The sequence below is a fragment of the Doryrhamphus excisus genome, linkage group LG18 (assembly GCF_037039965.1).
Source record: "Doryrhamphus excisus strain RoL-2023G ecotype Guam linkage group LG18, RoL_Dexc_Guam_v1.1, whole genome shotgun sequence".
Taxonomy (NCBI): domain Eukaryota; kingdom Metazoa; phylum Chordata; class Actinopteri; order Syngnathiformes; family Syngnathidae; genus Doryrhamphus; species Doryrhamphus excisus.
The window spans coordinates 17043887-17059344 of NC_136374.1; the positions used below are offsets into that span (position 1 = coordinate 17043887).

Sequence of the window (15458 nt, forward strand, 5' to 3'; positions counted from 1 at the left end):
AGTTTTTATTATTTGCCCTTTTATTATTAATATTATATTTATTTATTACTGATTTATTCTTTATTTGTTTATTTATTTTTCATCTTATTTTGTGCAGAAAAATAAAAATTAAGATATTTGAGAACAGTGGAATTGAATTGAATTGAACAGTGGAATATCAGAGCTTTTCTTGTAGAAAATCGGAACCAAAGAAAAAGTTTGTATATTTTTCTGTTTTTAATAAATGCGTTTTTTTTTTTGGAAAACCTGATGCGGCCCAGCCTCGCCCAGACCCTAGCTCCAGTGGCCCCCAGGTAAATTGATTTTGAGACCCCTGTATTACTTCATTCTTAAATTGTATTGCATAAAATACTCAAATAAATGCATACTATTATATGTACAATTCCTAGCATCCATAATACACAAAAAGTGGGTGGATCTACAGGCTGTATTAAAAACAAGATCATTTCTTCCACAATCCACTGCAACTGCAAAAAGATCCAACTAGAAATAAATAAATAAGAAGCTCAGGAAGCCTCCCCCCTGCAAAGATCTTCCATAAAAATGGAGCAGAAACATCCTCCCACATAGTCGGTCTCAGTCCATTCAGAAGTGCTACAAAAAACATCTGCTTTGAAAGATTATAAGCAGCAACTCATTCACCTACGCCTCTTCCACATGATGAAGACCCACTGGCTCTTGACTGTAAAAATATTCACACATACGCCGCACGCATACAAATCACCTCGGGTAGCGCGCTGGCTGTAATGAGAGCAGGACAACGGGGATTTTACTACAGACTGCGACAGATGCTTGAAATACATGTGGAAATTTGTGGGAATGCTTATTCATATTAACATGCCACCTGTTAGCAACAGCGTTAGCAACAGCGTTAGGCCCGAACGCTCCTTTTATTGTTCACAGCCATTATTCTGAAATACCGAGGCGGTAAATGGAAGGGCCGACATAATTACACTCAAAATAAACTTTGGAGAATTCGGCACAAGGACCCGGGAAAAATCAGTTGACTTTTGGTGAGGATCTGGATAAAGGGGCGACTACATGACTGGGTGCGTCACTCACTATGGAATCAAAAGGAATAATCCACCCACATCGTGATAATGACATTCGTTCCTTGCTCTGTTTTCTATGCCGCTTATCCTCACTAGAGTTGCAGTGGTATGCTGGAGCCTATTCCAGCTGACTTTTGGGCAAGAGGCGGGGTACATGTAGAGAGTCGCTAGCCGGTCATAGGGTACACATAAAATAATAAAGAACAATTTATACTCACCTCATATTCATACCTATGGACAATTTGGGTAATTACTTTTAAATGTTGTTAGCAATTCAGCCTTGATGAAGGTCTGGAAGTATTACTAACACAATATATACAATGGTGGCTGGCCTTCGAGTTTTGCAAAGTACTGGAACTGGACTACACTTTTGCGGCCTTCTTAACACACCTTGTGTACTGATAGAAAAACAGTACAACCACTAAAAGGCAGAGGAAAAAAAAACAGCTAGCATGTGGTAGCTCACAATGCACATAACAGAGCACATCTATTTTGATAATAACCACTAAAAAAAGACAAACCCCAAAAAACAATACATGCCAAAAAATTTGGCTGACCTCCTGTTCCGGTTGCCACTTTGCTAGCTATGCTAACAAATTGCTAACAAGCATGCTAACAGGACGTTTTGTGAGCTAAATCTCTATGAACACAACAGGTGTATTCATAAAACAACAAGTTGTTGTTGAGTTGACGGCGGCAAAATTTTGTTGAGAATTTTCAATGTTAAATGGAAAACACGGCAACCGGGGTCCGACGCTAACCGAGGTTTGGTTGTGTAATGGACAAGAGAAATTCTCGTGTAAACAACCTCATGCTTGTCGCAAAAAAACCCACGCATGCACGGGGAGAACATGCAAACTCCACACAGAGATGGCCGAGAGTGGAATTGAACTCAGGTCTCCTAGCTGTGAGATCTGTGCGCTAACCACTCATCCACCGTGCAGCCCCTATGTTAAATGTTAACTCTTTGAAAACTAATCAATTGTGGGTGAAATGACTGATCAGTCAACTAAATTTTGTAAAAAATAGTTTGAAATTCTATATGGTATTTATACATATGTACTTATATATCTCCATATGACCAAACTACAATTAATTGATGAATTATGCCCATTCCTTGCATATTTAATGTGCTATAATGAAGTTATAGGGAACGCCCTGCATAATCTACTATCACAGCCTACAAGGCATTACTTTAATATAAACACAACATGTTTTTTTAACACTAAAACACTTCAATTTTTTATAATTATTGTCAACAAAATAGACCGTTAGCATCATTTGGATGCCAAAAGGTGATGTTTGGTCACTTTTGGACCAGATTCATTTGCATCCATTACTTTCTCGCTTTGAAAATGTGTTTTCCAGAGAAAGTCATGTTATTTTTTAATGTTTCTTAATCATCCTGCAGTCATGCTTCTAACGAGCACATCTTGGTTAAATATAACACATCTGTTCCGTGACGAAAATGCCATGTGAAGAGTCTTTGCTCAAGAGCGGATCATCTATGGGGAATTGCACACACACTTAAAGCTCCACAAAACCACAGACCTCTCCAAAGGCCTGACCTTCTGAGTATCTACAGAGCCAAGTCAGCCACAGTGGAGAAGTAAAGAAAGCACTTGAAGAGCACAGAGACAAAAGGAGGACATCCACTGTGTGTGTTTCTCTTCTGGTTGCACTCACTTGTCCAGAGCAGAACCTTGGCTTTGGTTGCTAGTGAGCCTCGAGAACACGTTGCGGTCATTCCTGGTCCTCAGAGGAGGCGATGAGGGGGGAGTATAGCCATCGGTTGGCCTTTATGAAGAAGCGGAAGTGAAGCAATACAATTAAAAACCAAGATGGATCTGACTACAAGAATGTACTCTACATACCTGTATGAACGGTCGTAAGATTTCCTTCTTGTGATGGGAGACGTATCGTAGCCCCGCGATTGCCTGGGACTTATAAAACACAAAAATAAACAACATGAATCCTCAAGGGAGGGGGGGTACACAATTGTTTATCACACACTAGTATATGCATTATGGATGTAAATCCGTTTACAGAGTTCCTAACCAAAACAACTAGCTAACTCATTTTAATTCTGCAAGCATTCACACTAATGTAAATTTCACCGAATTAATGATTTTCAGAGTTTCTTAGGGCTCAGTGCTAAATATGTCCCGCCTCGGGCAGGTTAGCAATGACTTGGAACTGGAATGCAGTTGTTTATGGAAACATCTCCTGGAGATATGGAAAGAGAACACACACCGCCGCCCACCCGTTGTTAAATTAGCGGACTCATCTGGTTTAAGAAACACAATATATCTCATTATTTAGCCTTTAAACTGGAGGAGAGTTTAATATATGTCCATTCCCAGTCTTAGATAAATGGGAGGTTTGCATGCAACATAATGAAGCTGATATATTCTTTAAATATTCTTAATAAACAGAATTAAACAAGGCAACTACAATCTGATTTTTTTCAAAGTCAGAATATTACAAGAAAACAAAACAAAGAATAACATTTTAGGAAAATGGATATAATATTAAAGGAAATGAGAAGAAAGCAGAAGTATTTGTAAAAGACTTCATTCATACTAATAATATGATGAAATGCAGCCTGTTTATTTCTGTGAATTGATAAAAGTCTCTCTATATCCGTATGGATTAGTTGAAAATATTTAGAAGAGGTCTCTGCATCCTTTAATTTTTTATTATGTCGCCCTTGGTGGAAAAGTTTGTACAAAGTGCGGCTTGGGGGCCAGTTAAAGCTTTTTATTGCCCTCAGCACATTCTAATAATACAATTAAAGAAGAAAACTTTTTTAAAATGGAAAAAAGAGCAGTAATTTTACAAGAAAAGAGTCTAAATATTAGAGTAAATGGGTAAAGATCAAGAAAAAATAGCATAAAGTTGAAAAAAAGAGAAGAGAAAATTTTACATACACCGCAAAATTGGAAAAACTAGTAAAAAAATGTAACATAATAAAGCTGATATATTCTTTAAATATAAAAAATGACTATTTATATCTACATGGCATGGTTTGGAAAATGTAAATGTGGCCCCTGCATGTTTGGATTTTTCATGATGTGGCCCTGGGTGTAAACCCCCCCTGGTCTAGAGGGACACACGGGGGTAAAAACATCTTCAAATTTTGTATTTTCTAGCTTACTACTGCTGGCAATATGGTGGCTATTAGCATAGTGACATTCTATTTCAAAATCCATTTAAAATTCATTGGGCTTAGAGGGTGGGGGACGTAATGCATAGATCAAATAGGGATCTACAGTAGCGAGTACAGTAGCAAACATGCATCCGTTGGACAGATTAATTCCCAGTCCCATGCTTAGATAAATGGGAGGTTTGCATCAAAAGGGAAATACAGTATTTTAAAAATAGGCAAACAATCGGGAGAAAAAAAAGAAAAGATAGCCATATGCTACAATTGTCAGAAAAGTTCCAGGACTGGTGTCACAAAACATAGAATTCTCATCCCAACTCCACGTTTTCCCCTTCAAAGTAATCCCTTCTGCCACCCCTGGAACATATTTCCAGAACCTTCCCACCTCCCAGGTCACGGCCATCTCGATGTTCATGCTTTCAAAACAGGCACCCTCGCTGACCTCCTTGAGTTTGGGAAGGAAAAGAAACAAATCAACACGCCACCAGGTCAGGCGAGGAGGTGATGTTCTTCAGGAACTGTGGGATGCTCAGGGCATTTTTATGGTGGAGCTGCCATGGGTGGTCCTGCAGCAACTCTCGCCTCTTGCACAGCGAATGAAGCAAATGTTGCAGGGTTTGTTTATCGGCAGGCTGCTTGCCTGTTTCGCCCCGTGGCAAGGACTCGTAGTGGACGGCGCAACCTCACGGTAAAGAACGTGATCAACATCGACGGTCCTGGAAGTCTTCGGAAACGATTTGTATACTCGGACATATGAAAATAAATATAACATTCAGTCGTATTCAGTATGGCACACCTTGATTGGGCTAATTTTACCCAACATTTGCGCAGATGTGTCATCTTTTATCTGCAACTCTAACTTTAGGTCACGATGGAACTCACACATTTTATGGATTTAGGTCTGAATTGGATTTTATTATTACATTATATATATATTATTATATTATATTATATATATTATTATATTATAATATATATATATTATATTACATATATTATTATTATATTATTATAATACTTTACATTATATATATTATTATATAAATATTATATTAAAATATACATATATATAAAAATATAATTATATAAAATATAATATATGTATTATATTAAACATTATATAAATATTTTATTTTTTTAATATATTATTAATATATTATTACATATTATTATATTATTAATACTAAAATTAAAACTCGACATGTTGACAGAGGGTGGGTGTCATTTTGGGCTGCACGGTGACCAAGTGGCTAGCGTGCAAGCTACACAGTCAGGAGACCAGGGTTCGATTTCCCCGCTCAGGCATCTCTATGTGGAGTTTGCATGTCCTCCGGGTTTTCTCCGGGTACTCCGGTTTCCTCCCACATTCCAAAAACATGCTAGGTTAATTGGCCACTCCAAATTGTCCATAGGTATGAATGTGAGTGTGAATGGTTGTTTGTCTATATGTGCCCTGGGATTGGCTGGCCACCAGTCCAGGGTGGACCCCGCCTCTCGTCCCAAGACAGCTGGGATAGGCTCCAGCGTGCAGCGACCCTTGCGAGGATAATCAGTATAGAAAATGTACGAATATGCAAATTGAGCTAATGTTGTGGATGCTGAATGTATTATTGTTTACAAGCAGTGACCGGTGCCCGCCATTGGTTGACTTACAAGGTGTGTCCTCTGATAGGTAGGCTCATGGTGCGTGATGCACGTTCCCTGAGGTAGGGGTCACGTAGGGACAGACCCAGACTGAGGCTGGCCGTGGCCGTGCCCTGACCATCTTCCCGGATATCAGTGAGCGACGCCAGAGACTTGGTGATTTGCTGTTGCTTGCCGCCCGACGAGGCCTCCAGGGCGGGACCCAGATACTCGGCCGACACCGCCTTCATCTGAGCTGACAGACGAGGCTCCATCTGCGGGGGAGGCGTGAACCAATTGCGTTACCAGGAAGCAGAAGAAGAGAAATGAGACACAAGAGAGTCCGTGAAGAGTAAAATCAAGAAAAAAGAAGAATTTAGCCATCTATGAGAAATATTGCATTTCCAAATGAGACTAGGCAAAGCAATATGCGGTCAAACTGGAGGCAAAAAACAATAAACGATACCAAAATTAAAAAACACAGATGTGTGCCAAATTGGAAATGATATCCCAAAGCACCCAAAGCAAGGAGGAAACTGAACTTGGAAATGTTTGCAAACACTGCCACCTTCTGGTCAATAATAAAAGTGCAAGAAATTAAAAACACATTAACAGTTCATGTTGTTAATAAAACATTATTTTAAACGTGATTGGGGATTTCTGCTTCAATATAATATTAAATTACCTTTATTTTGAAATCATCTTGGCTGTTGGATTCTTTCATGAGAGAGACACTAGAACATAGAAGAAAGGTGCGACTCAAAGACGCGTTCATGGTGTGTTTTATATTACGACAGGTAGGTTGCCTCTCACCTGTTGTCCGAGGCTTGACTAAACTCAGACGGTTCCTCATCTGTGCTGGCGTAGCCGTTCTCTAAAAGTGAGTTAAAAGTGAAAGTGAAACAATCCATCCTTCGTTTCAACATCCAATAAGAATACACAAGTCCCTTCACCTTGCTGGACGTTGTGGATGAGAGCCTGGAGTTCAGGGATGCACTCTGCCTTTTCTCGCAGGGCGTCAAGGATCATGTGATTTTGGGACGAACCAATTACATCGGTCTGTCTGAGCTGGCCCTCCAGCAGTCTGATCTGACTCTCCTTCTGAGCGACCTGTAGACTCTGCAAAACACACAGACGTTTCTTGTTGCTGCAATTCATTTATTACAGGGATCTACATTAAAAACAAAAATGACTTGCCCATGAGGAATCCTTAAGGCAGGGGTCTCAAACATGCGGCCCGCGAGACGCTAGCTTGAGGCCCCCACCTTGATACCAAAGTCTAATGTTGAAATGACAGCTTAAAGCTGTGTGTGTGCACACCGGACACAATTAACATGATTTTGCCCCGCCCGTACTGTTACCCTACCCTGTTACCCCGCCCTGTTTTGCTTTGGATTAGCAATGAAGCTAAAGGCTTATGACGCCGGGTACAAATAAATGCAGGAAATGATTTGGAATAAAAGGGAAAATACACGTCAAGATAAAGCATCTCATCAAACATGTTGTTAAAGTTACCACGCTGCTCCAAGATGGAACTGAGTACCATGCTAACTTGCTAATTGGGTCAAATTATTAAGTTTCATTAATGTTCACGTTAAAGGTTAAATAACTTAATACTGTACATTTGAATCTGAAAAAAATTAATTTCTCTACCAACTGTATGTGGTTTCTTACGTTTTTCTTATTTGCTGTTTTATTATTATTTTACTATTTTATTTGTTACTGATTGATTTATTGTCTTTATTCTTAATTTGTTTATTTTTTTAAATCTTATTTTGTGTATAGAAAAATAAAAATGAAGATATTTGAGAACAGTGGAATGTTTTATCAGATATTTTGGTGTGGAAAACCGGAACCAAAGCACTGAAAAAGTGTAGGGTATAGCAGAAGCAAAAGCATTGAAGATTTTTTTATCCAGTTTTTAATAAATGCGTTTTTTTGTTGTTTTTTTTTTAAAACCTGATGCGGCCCAGCGTCACCCAGAACCTCGCTCCGGTGGCCCCCCAGGTAAATTGAGTTTGAGACCCCTGCCTTAAGGTGAGAACTACTTGCCTGAACTTGCCCCATGTAAAATGAAAAGACTGCCATAATGATATCATCTATTTTTTGTGGCATCACATGAGAATCTCAAATAAAGATGAAATGATGATCATTTCTTGTGGTTGTTTTCCTACATAGATCATGACCTTGCATGGAAATCTGGATTGTCAAGAGACTTCTAGGCACTTTGCCTTGATAAATAAAAGTAGTAGTCGTTAGTAAGCATTAGCAAACATTATTGAATAGACACATTTGTGTACTAGTAAAGTGTTTTTAATCCAGAAAAAAAATGCTCAATGGTCAAAACAATCATTTGTGAAGCAAAGGTGAGAAAAATACAAAGAAAAATGGAACCGCTACATTTTATAGCTTGTGCAAAAATCAGCACTTGGTATTGGATCTAAATCGGTGGTGTTTCATTGTGACCACTTCAAATTGTCACAGCAATGTGATTCACTCACCTGTGCCATCATTTGATTTGCTGCCGCTAATAAAATACTTGTTTAGGAGGCACCGTTTCATCACTTTTTGCTGTTTTCTTTCACAAGTTGTTGAAGAATTACACCATATTGGCAGGGACGCCATGATAGATGTTTTCTTAGTTAAACGATCGCTGATTGGTTGATCGCGAACATGAACGGGTGTGAGTAAAACGCGGATTGTGGATTCCGGACCGCGGTCTAAATAAACGATTCTGATTGGTCCATTTCAAGATTTGCAAGGATTGCTTTGCAAATTACCACCGGAATTCCGCAATCCGTGTTTTACCAACACCCAACAAGAACCGCTTTAAAAAAAAAAAAAAAAAAAAAACTCTTGGCAGTATGACATGCCAAAGTACACTTGCCCGACGGGAATATCACTGATTGGATTTACTTTTGTTTTAATTTTGTTTTAACTTGCCCCGGGCCATCGGTACATCGTTATTGTCGAGCCGTGTTATTAAATCACGTCCACGTCAAGTCACACACCTTGTCAATGGAGGCCTTAAGAAAATGGTCCAGCAGGTGGCGTGCTTCAGCTAGGGAACATGAGCTGATGACGACCGAGGTGTCCACCGAGTCCAACTCATCCTGGAACATCATTGTGAATCATGAATCATGAATCGTGAATCGTGAATCGTGGTTCAGTTCAAGAACATTTTGCTGGTAGTTTACCTTAGTCTCTTCTATCTGCACGATGGTGGCTTGGCAGTCAGAGAGGCTGTCATTGATGTAGTCGATATTGGCGTTCAGAACCTCGATATCCTCATTGATCTCCAGTAGGAGGCGATCCTCTGCTTCCGGGCCTTCGCCATCCGCCATTAAGACCTCCCTCTTGTGTGAGAGCGCCTCCTCCTGAGCTGTGAGCTCCTCTCGCTTCTGACTCATTAAAAAAAAAATAAGTAGAAACACACAAATCTTGAATGTTCTTCTGGGAACAAAGTCAAGAGTCGTACCTTTATGAGTCGGTCCATGTCAGCTTCCACATTAGCGATGGTCATTCTCTGCATGACGATGTCCGTGACACGACGCTCCAGAGCTAGCCACTTCTGCCGAGCCGTCTTGGAGAAGCTTCCGGCTCGGCTCGCCGCCGCGGTGCCGCCAAGACCCACGGAATTACGCTGCAGCTTCTTCCTGCTGCTGTGAGGAAGCCAAAGAGGCGTGAAAGCTCCAGAAGATACACGTCAAGTATGTCAAGTATCTCCATTGAGGCCATCTTACCCGATGACCCGGGTTCCGTCCATGCTGCCCTCGCTTTCCCCCAGATAGCCGGATGTATTGTTTTTGTTATTCCACTGCCGCACCATCCCGCTCACGGTCCTCCCGCTCTCGGCTTCCGAGCTGCTCGCTGCGGTGCTGGCGGACAACTCCGCTCCGGAGTCGCTAACCGGCGGAGTCTGGTTCCAGCGGGCCACGCGTCCGGCCACGCGGTCCGACATGGGTTTAGCCAGCCTGCGTAGGGCGGTTACCTCCTGAGTTTTCCTACGAAGAACCAATTCCTGCTGCCGCTTCTGAGACTCCAGTGCTCTTATCTGGAACTATGAATTATTAAAAACAAAAAAAAAGGTGGTTCAAAATCATCTCATATACCAAACACATTAAAGTTGTGCAAGGGAAAAAAAATAAAATTAAAATTAAAATTAAAATTAAAATTAAAATTAAAATTAAAATTAAAATTAAAATTAAAATTAAAATTAAAATTAAAATTAAAATTAAAATTAAAATTAAAATTAAAATTAAAATTAAAATTAAAATTAAAATTAAAATTAAAAATATCTCACAACATGCACAATAATAACATAGCAATCATAATAGTATCACAGGCTACTGTTGGGGCCATAAACCATGAAAAGTCAACTCATCACTTCCTGATAAAAATAAAAATAAAAATAAAAATAAAAATAAAAATAAAAATAAAAATAAAAATAAAAATAAAAATAAAAATAAAAATAAAAATAAAAATAAAAATAAAAATAAAAATAAAAAATAAAAATAAAAATAAAAGCGACATGTTTGGAAATTTTTTTAAAAATGCGATAAAACACAGCAAAATGTTGGGTTGAAAGAGTACCGCAAGCTACCCAGCATGCCTTGCGGCGGTAATTTGAAAATTACCAGTGGGCCGGATTAAGACATTTGACAGGCCTGATGTGGCCCCTGGGCGGCAGTTTGCCCACGCCTGCCTGCATGAGTGCCTTTAAGCCAGCCGACAAACTCAAATCTGTAGAGTGACGGGAGACGGTAGTTCAATACCTCTTGCCGTCGCTGCTCTTTCTTGAGCTGGGCAATCTCACGGCTCTTCTTGGCCTCCACCAACCTCCTCCTCTGCTGCTCCTCCTTCATCTGCTTCATCAGCGCCACCTGGAGGAGAATGACAGGTGAGACGAATAAAGGCATATCTTTATCTTAAGCTGTGAGGCCTGCATGCTAACCACTCACCCACCGTGCAGCCAGTATGAGTTATCCACTTTGTATTTCTCTCACCTTAGCTTTCTTCATCTCGTTGACCTCGGATTGGAGTATCTTCAGCTCCCGTTCATATTTGCCCTGGTTTTTAAGAAGACGCACGTGTTCCTTCTGTGCAGTCTGGAGCTTCACCAGATCCCGGTTCATCTCCTTAAGACGTTTTTCATAGTCCTGCTTGATGCGGTTAGCCTTCTCCTCTGTGTAGTTCTCCATGGACACTGTGGAGCCATGCAGTAATGTTAAAGTCGCTTTTTGTTGCCCGCTAGTGAAGTACAATCGGCCAATGAGTGGACTGACTGAGGTTCTGCAGCACACGGTCCCTCTCCAGCTGCGTGTCTCGGATCTTGTTCTGCAGCAGGATGAGCTTCTCCTCGTATTGGAGCTTCAGCATCAGAAGCCTCCGCTGGCTGTTCTCCAGCTCATCTATTAACTTCTGCTTGATCTCGATCTCGCATGTCAGATCGGCGAGATCGGCCTGGAAGTTGGCTGGAAGTTGGAGGTCAGAGGTCAGACACATTTCTAGGATGGACAAATAGAGAATATTTTTGACATGAACAAGAAGGACACCTTTCTCATCGGTGTCTGAGTCCGAGTCCACCAGGCTCTCGTCGGTGTCAAACTCCTCGTCTTCCTCTCTCCCCTCCTCCTCCTCCTCTTCTTCCTCCTCCTCCTCATCGCAACCACTCTCTTCCTGCAACGGAGACATGATGTCCTGCACGGAAAGATGAAGATATGATATGTTTTGCCTCAGGTGTGAGTCAGTCGATGGTGAATGCAAAGTCACCTCAACGTAATTGTCGTCTGAATCCACCTCTCCGTTCTGTCCATTCTGTCCGCTGTGTCCGTTCTCCTGGGTGTGTAATTTCACTCGCTTCTTCAAACCTTTCTCCAACTCTGGACTGTAACAGGAGGGATTTAAATATTAAATATCAGGATATCAGGGCGCTTATTCACTGATCATTAAAAATTAAGCAGATTGCATGGAATTGATTGCTGATTCAGCTTGAAAGAAAATGCAAAAATAAATTCAGAAATTTGTTGATGTGGACTCCCGGGACATCCTGTAGTATCTCTCAGCTTTTTTGTCAGATTGCCGCCACTCGCGTTTTTCTTTGACCTCTGTAATTTAGCTATCACACGCAATAAAAAATGCACAGACAGCGAGTTAGCTTTGTTTGGGGACTTGAGTTCTCGTCACAATACAGTAGAGGGCAAACACACCAGGTTATGTGTAATAGTACACAAAAACAAGGCTAATTCTTTGGGAAAATAAAAAAAAAAGCAAATCATATGAAAATTGTTTAACTGAATAAGTGAATTTTTGCTAAGTAATCCTACATTGCAAAAATTCACTTACTCAGTTATGAAAATATTAAATTAAATTAAATTAAATTAAATTAAATTAAATTAAATTAAATTAAATTAAATTAAATTAAATTAAATTAAATTAAATTAAATTAAAAAGTGAATGTTTGCAAAGTAATCCTACTTTGCAAAAAATCACTTATTCAGTTAAACAATTTTCATATGATTTTAATATTATTTAAAAAATATTTTCATAGTTAGAACACCTGCTTATTATTTTCTATACATGGACTCTAACAATATTAGAGTCCTGTGGACGTGAAATCACACCCTGATCATCACCTTTACACTCCTATTTCAAATGGAGTGAGGAAGGAAGCCAAAAGTTTACCACTTCCACATGGAACGAGAGGAGAACCTTTTTTTCGCCACTTGATCATGTCCGACATGCCATGGCTGACTACATGCATTCATTCATTCATTCATTCATTTTATACCGCTTATCCTCACGAGGGTAGCGGGGGTGCTAGAGCCTATCCCAGCTGAATTAATTAACCTAGCCAATTAACCTAGCATGGTTTTGGAATAGGGGAGGACCCGGAGAAAACCCATGCAAGCACGGGGAGAACATGCAAACTCCACACAGAGATGGCCGAGGGTGGAATTGAACTCGGGTCTCCTAGCTGTGAGGCCTGCATGCTAACCACTCGAAAGCCGTGCAGCCTGACTCCATGCAGTGTGAAGGTAATGTAATGTAACATCACGTGTCATCAATGTAACAATACTGACACCTAGTGGCCAGAATATGACTAATAATTTGTCTTTCATGATGTAGAGAGTTATGACTACATAAGAAAAAACATTTTCCTTTGTATTTTATGCCACCAAAAAGTAATACACAATATATTTAGTCCAATTTCTAATGAAATGACTTGATTAAGTCATCAGTATTGCATACGAACTACAGCGTATAATAATATTGATCAGTATAAGTGTGATGTCAGTCCAACGTCCATTAGTACTTTGAAAAGGAGCTCAACTTAAAAATGAGACTCATTAGCTAAGTCTTTTCCATCTCTTTTGCTTTTAGCTCTTCATATTTTATTGCCATTTTTACTCTCCTCCTCTCGCTCTGCGTTTTACAACCTGGCTGATCAGGCGTCTCATCTTAAAAGTGCCATCTACTTCCATCTCGATCCCATTAAAGCCCAATTAGCCTTTTGAACTGTGTACTCCACTCGCTCATGACCCGAGGGCAGCGCTGAATGAAACCATTCTTGGCCAAAGCCCGCTTTAATTCTGGCTGCAGCCCAGTTCCATTTGGGGACTGGTTGCCTACGTATACCAGCATGCTCCTCTTAAAGGGGAAGTGGATAATCAGTCGGGTCATCATGTTCTCTGAGCTTTTAATATGCAGTCGTCGATATTGATAAATATGAGGAGATGGGCTCCTCACCTCATCCTCCTCTGCCTCCTCTCCTTTTTCTTCAGCCTCTCGATGTCCAGCTTGGCTCGACGCAACACGTCCGTCATCTCCGCCTCCATGGACATGACTGCAGGGCAGGAGCCGGGAGGATGCCCGGAGGCGGCGTTCCGAGCAGAGGAGGGGAGGGAAGCATGAAAGGACAGACGAGCAGCCTGGCGTCGCAAAGACTCATTCATGGCCTCGCTCTCCAGGAGTTTGGATCTAAGGAAGATGAAATGACAGTTTGACACCAGAGAGAAGAATGATGAGTTAGACACATTAAGATAAATATTAAGAGACACAACTTTATGTGACATAAGACCTAATTTTAATAACAAAAATAAAAAACCATATGTGACAAACAGGCAACAGGTACTTTTTCACATCACTCTATATTTATATGTATTACATTGTATATACGATATAATATTTTTTTTTATTAATACTTCTATTAATATTTAATTCCATACTTTTTTCCTCAAATAATATGCTAGTTCTCATATAATTATTATGACTTTTTCACATACATTTTTTTCTTACAAAAAAGAAAAATTTTAAGTAATAATAAAAATTAAATAATATTATAAAATAATAAAATGTAATATAGAAATATTTTTAAAAAACTGTACTGATAGTAAAGTAAGGAATCAAAATTAAATTTTCACTTAAAATTAGGACCATAATTATTGTGACCCAATAAATTAAAGCTCAATAATTTTTTTTTTTATGTTTATTTTATATTTATATTTTATTTATATATTTATTTGTTATTATATAAACAATTGTATTATATTATAATAATTATATAATAATTATAATTATATTATATAATATTATATATATTATATAAACAATTATATTATTATTATTATTACATTATTATATAAACAATAATATGCCCTATTGGTGGTTAAGCTGGTTTAAGATTGACATGTGATTGCGTCTGATGGATTTAAAGCACAATCGTGCCTAGGAAGCTCTAACCTGAGTTCTTCAATTTCTCGGATGTAGTTCTGAATTAGAGTCCCAATCTCCTGGTTGCCCTCACCTACAGGTGATAAAGAAGGTTTGAGTCCAATTGAACATAAACACTAAAAGTAATCGTAAGAGGGTAACGCATACTTGACTTGGTGAGGAGCACGCTGACTTCATTGGCCAGCAAATGTGTTACTCGCGTGTTGAGATGGTCGATGGTCTCCTGCATGGCCTTCACCTTGAGGCGCAGTGTATCGTTCTCTCTTTGGAGCATGGCGTTCTCCTGGTACAGGTCGCTGTAACCGTCCGAACCGTCCTCACATGCCACACGTTTACCCTACAAGATAAAACCATAAACCACAGCAGGTTGAAAAGTCACAGTGAAACTACGACTTTTGCTTGTGTGACAGAAGGATTACACAAAAACTTCTTCTTTGACATCTTTTAACAGGGCAACATTTTTGCCTTTCCCATCTCAGCGAATAAACAAATAAAATGTCTCAGCTTTGCACTCTACTTGGTGTCAGCCTAATGTTAAGCAAGTTTTGAAACAATGCAATAGTTGTGACTTATTTCGGACAAGTCACTGGTTGGTCTGTCCGGGGCTTATCAACTTGCTATTGTCAGACGCCGAACGATAACCACGATAAAACTCAATTACATAAGCGATGGACAGAGAGTCCCTGTCTAATCCAGTCACAGCACGCCAACATCATTACGTCCATTGGCACAAGCCTGCGCTACTTCCAGTCACATCTCATCCCTTATTACCGCATCCAGGTCAAGACGCATTCGCTACGACCGAGTCACCGCAGGCCACGCCAATCAACCACTTAATCACGTCTTAGACGGACGAGCCAGGGGTCAAAAAGTGAAGGAGAGTC

At 39.7% G+C, this 15458-nt stretch overlaps 1 protein-coding gene across 5 annotated transcripts in view; it reads right to left on the reverse strand.

Moving 5' to 3' along the window:
- Positions 1-15458, reverse strand: part of kif21b (kinesin family member 21B) — a 72746-nt gene that overhangs the window by 22899 nt on the left and 34389 nt on the right. For 4 of the 5 annotated variants that reach the window (XM_058055337.2, XM_058055335.2, XM_058055336.2 and 1 more), the window contains exons 9-26: positions 14722-14911; positions 14584-14647; positions 13591-13821; positions 11614-11728; positions 11397-11541; positions 11127-11315; positions 10848-11047; positions 10617-10724; positions 9585-9901; positions 9320-9503; positions 9039-9242; positions 8853-8954; positions 6795-6960; positions 6655-6715; positions 6527-6575; positions 5872-6116; positions 2927-2995; positions 2739-2849 (exon numbers count right to left, since the gene is read on the reverse strand). In XM_058055337.2, the coding sequence (XP_057911320.2) occupies positions 2739-2849; positions 2927-2995; positions 5872-6116; positions 6527-6575; positions 6655-6715; positions 6795-6960; positions 8853-8954; positions 9039-9242; positions 9320-9503; positions 9585-9901; positions 10617-10724; positions 10848-11047; positions 11127-11315; positions 11397-11541; positions 11614-11728; positions 13591-13821; positions 14584-14647; positions 14722-14911 (2750 nt within the window). The remainder of the gene's footprint in view (positions 1-2738; positions 2850-2926; positions 2996-5871; positions 6117-6526; positions 6576-6654; positions 6716-6794; positions 6961-8852; positions 8955-9038; positions 9243-9319; positions 9504-9584; positions 9902-10616; positions 10725-10847; positions 11048-11126; positions 11316-11396; positions 11542-11613; positions 11729-13590; positions 13822-14583; positions 14648-14721; positions 14912-15458) is intronic. The other variant, XM_058055334.2, reaches the window with a different exon arrangement.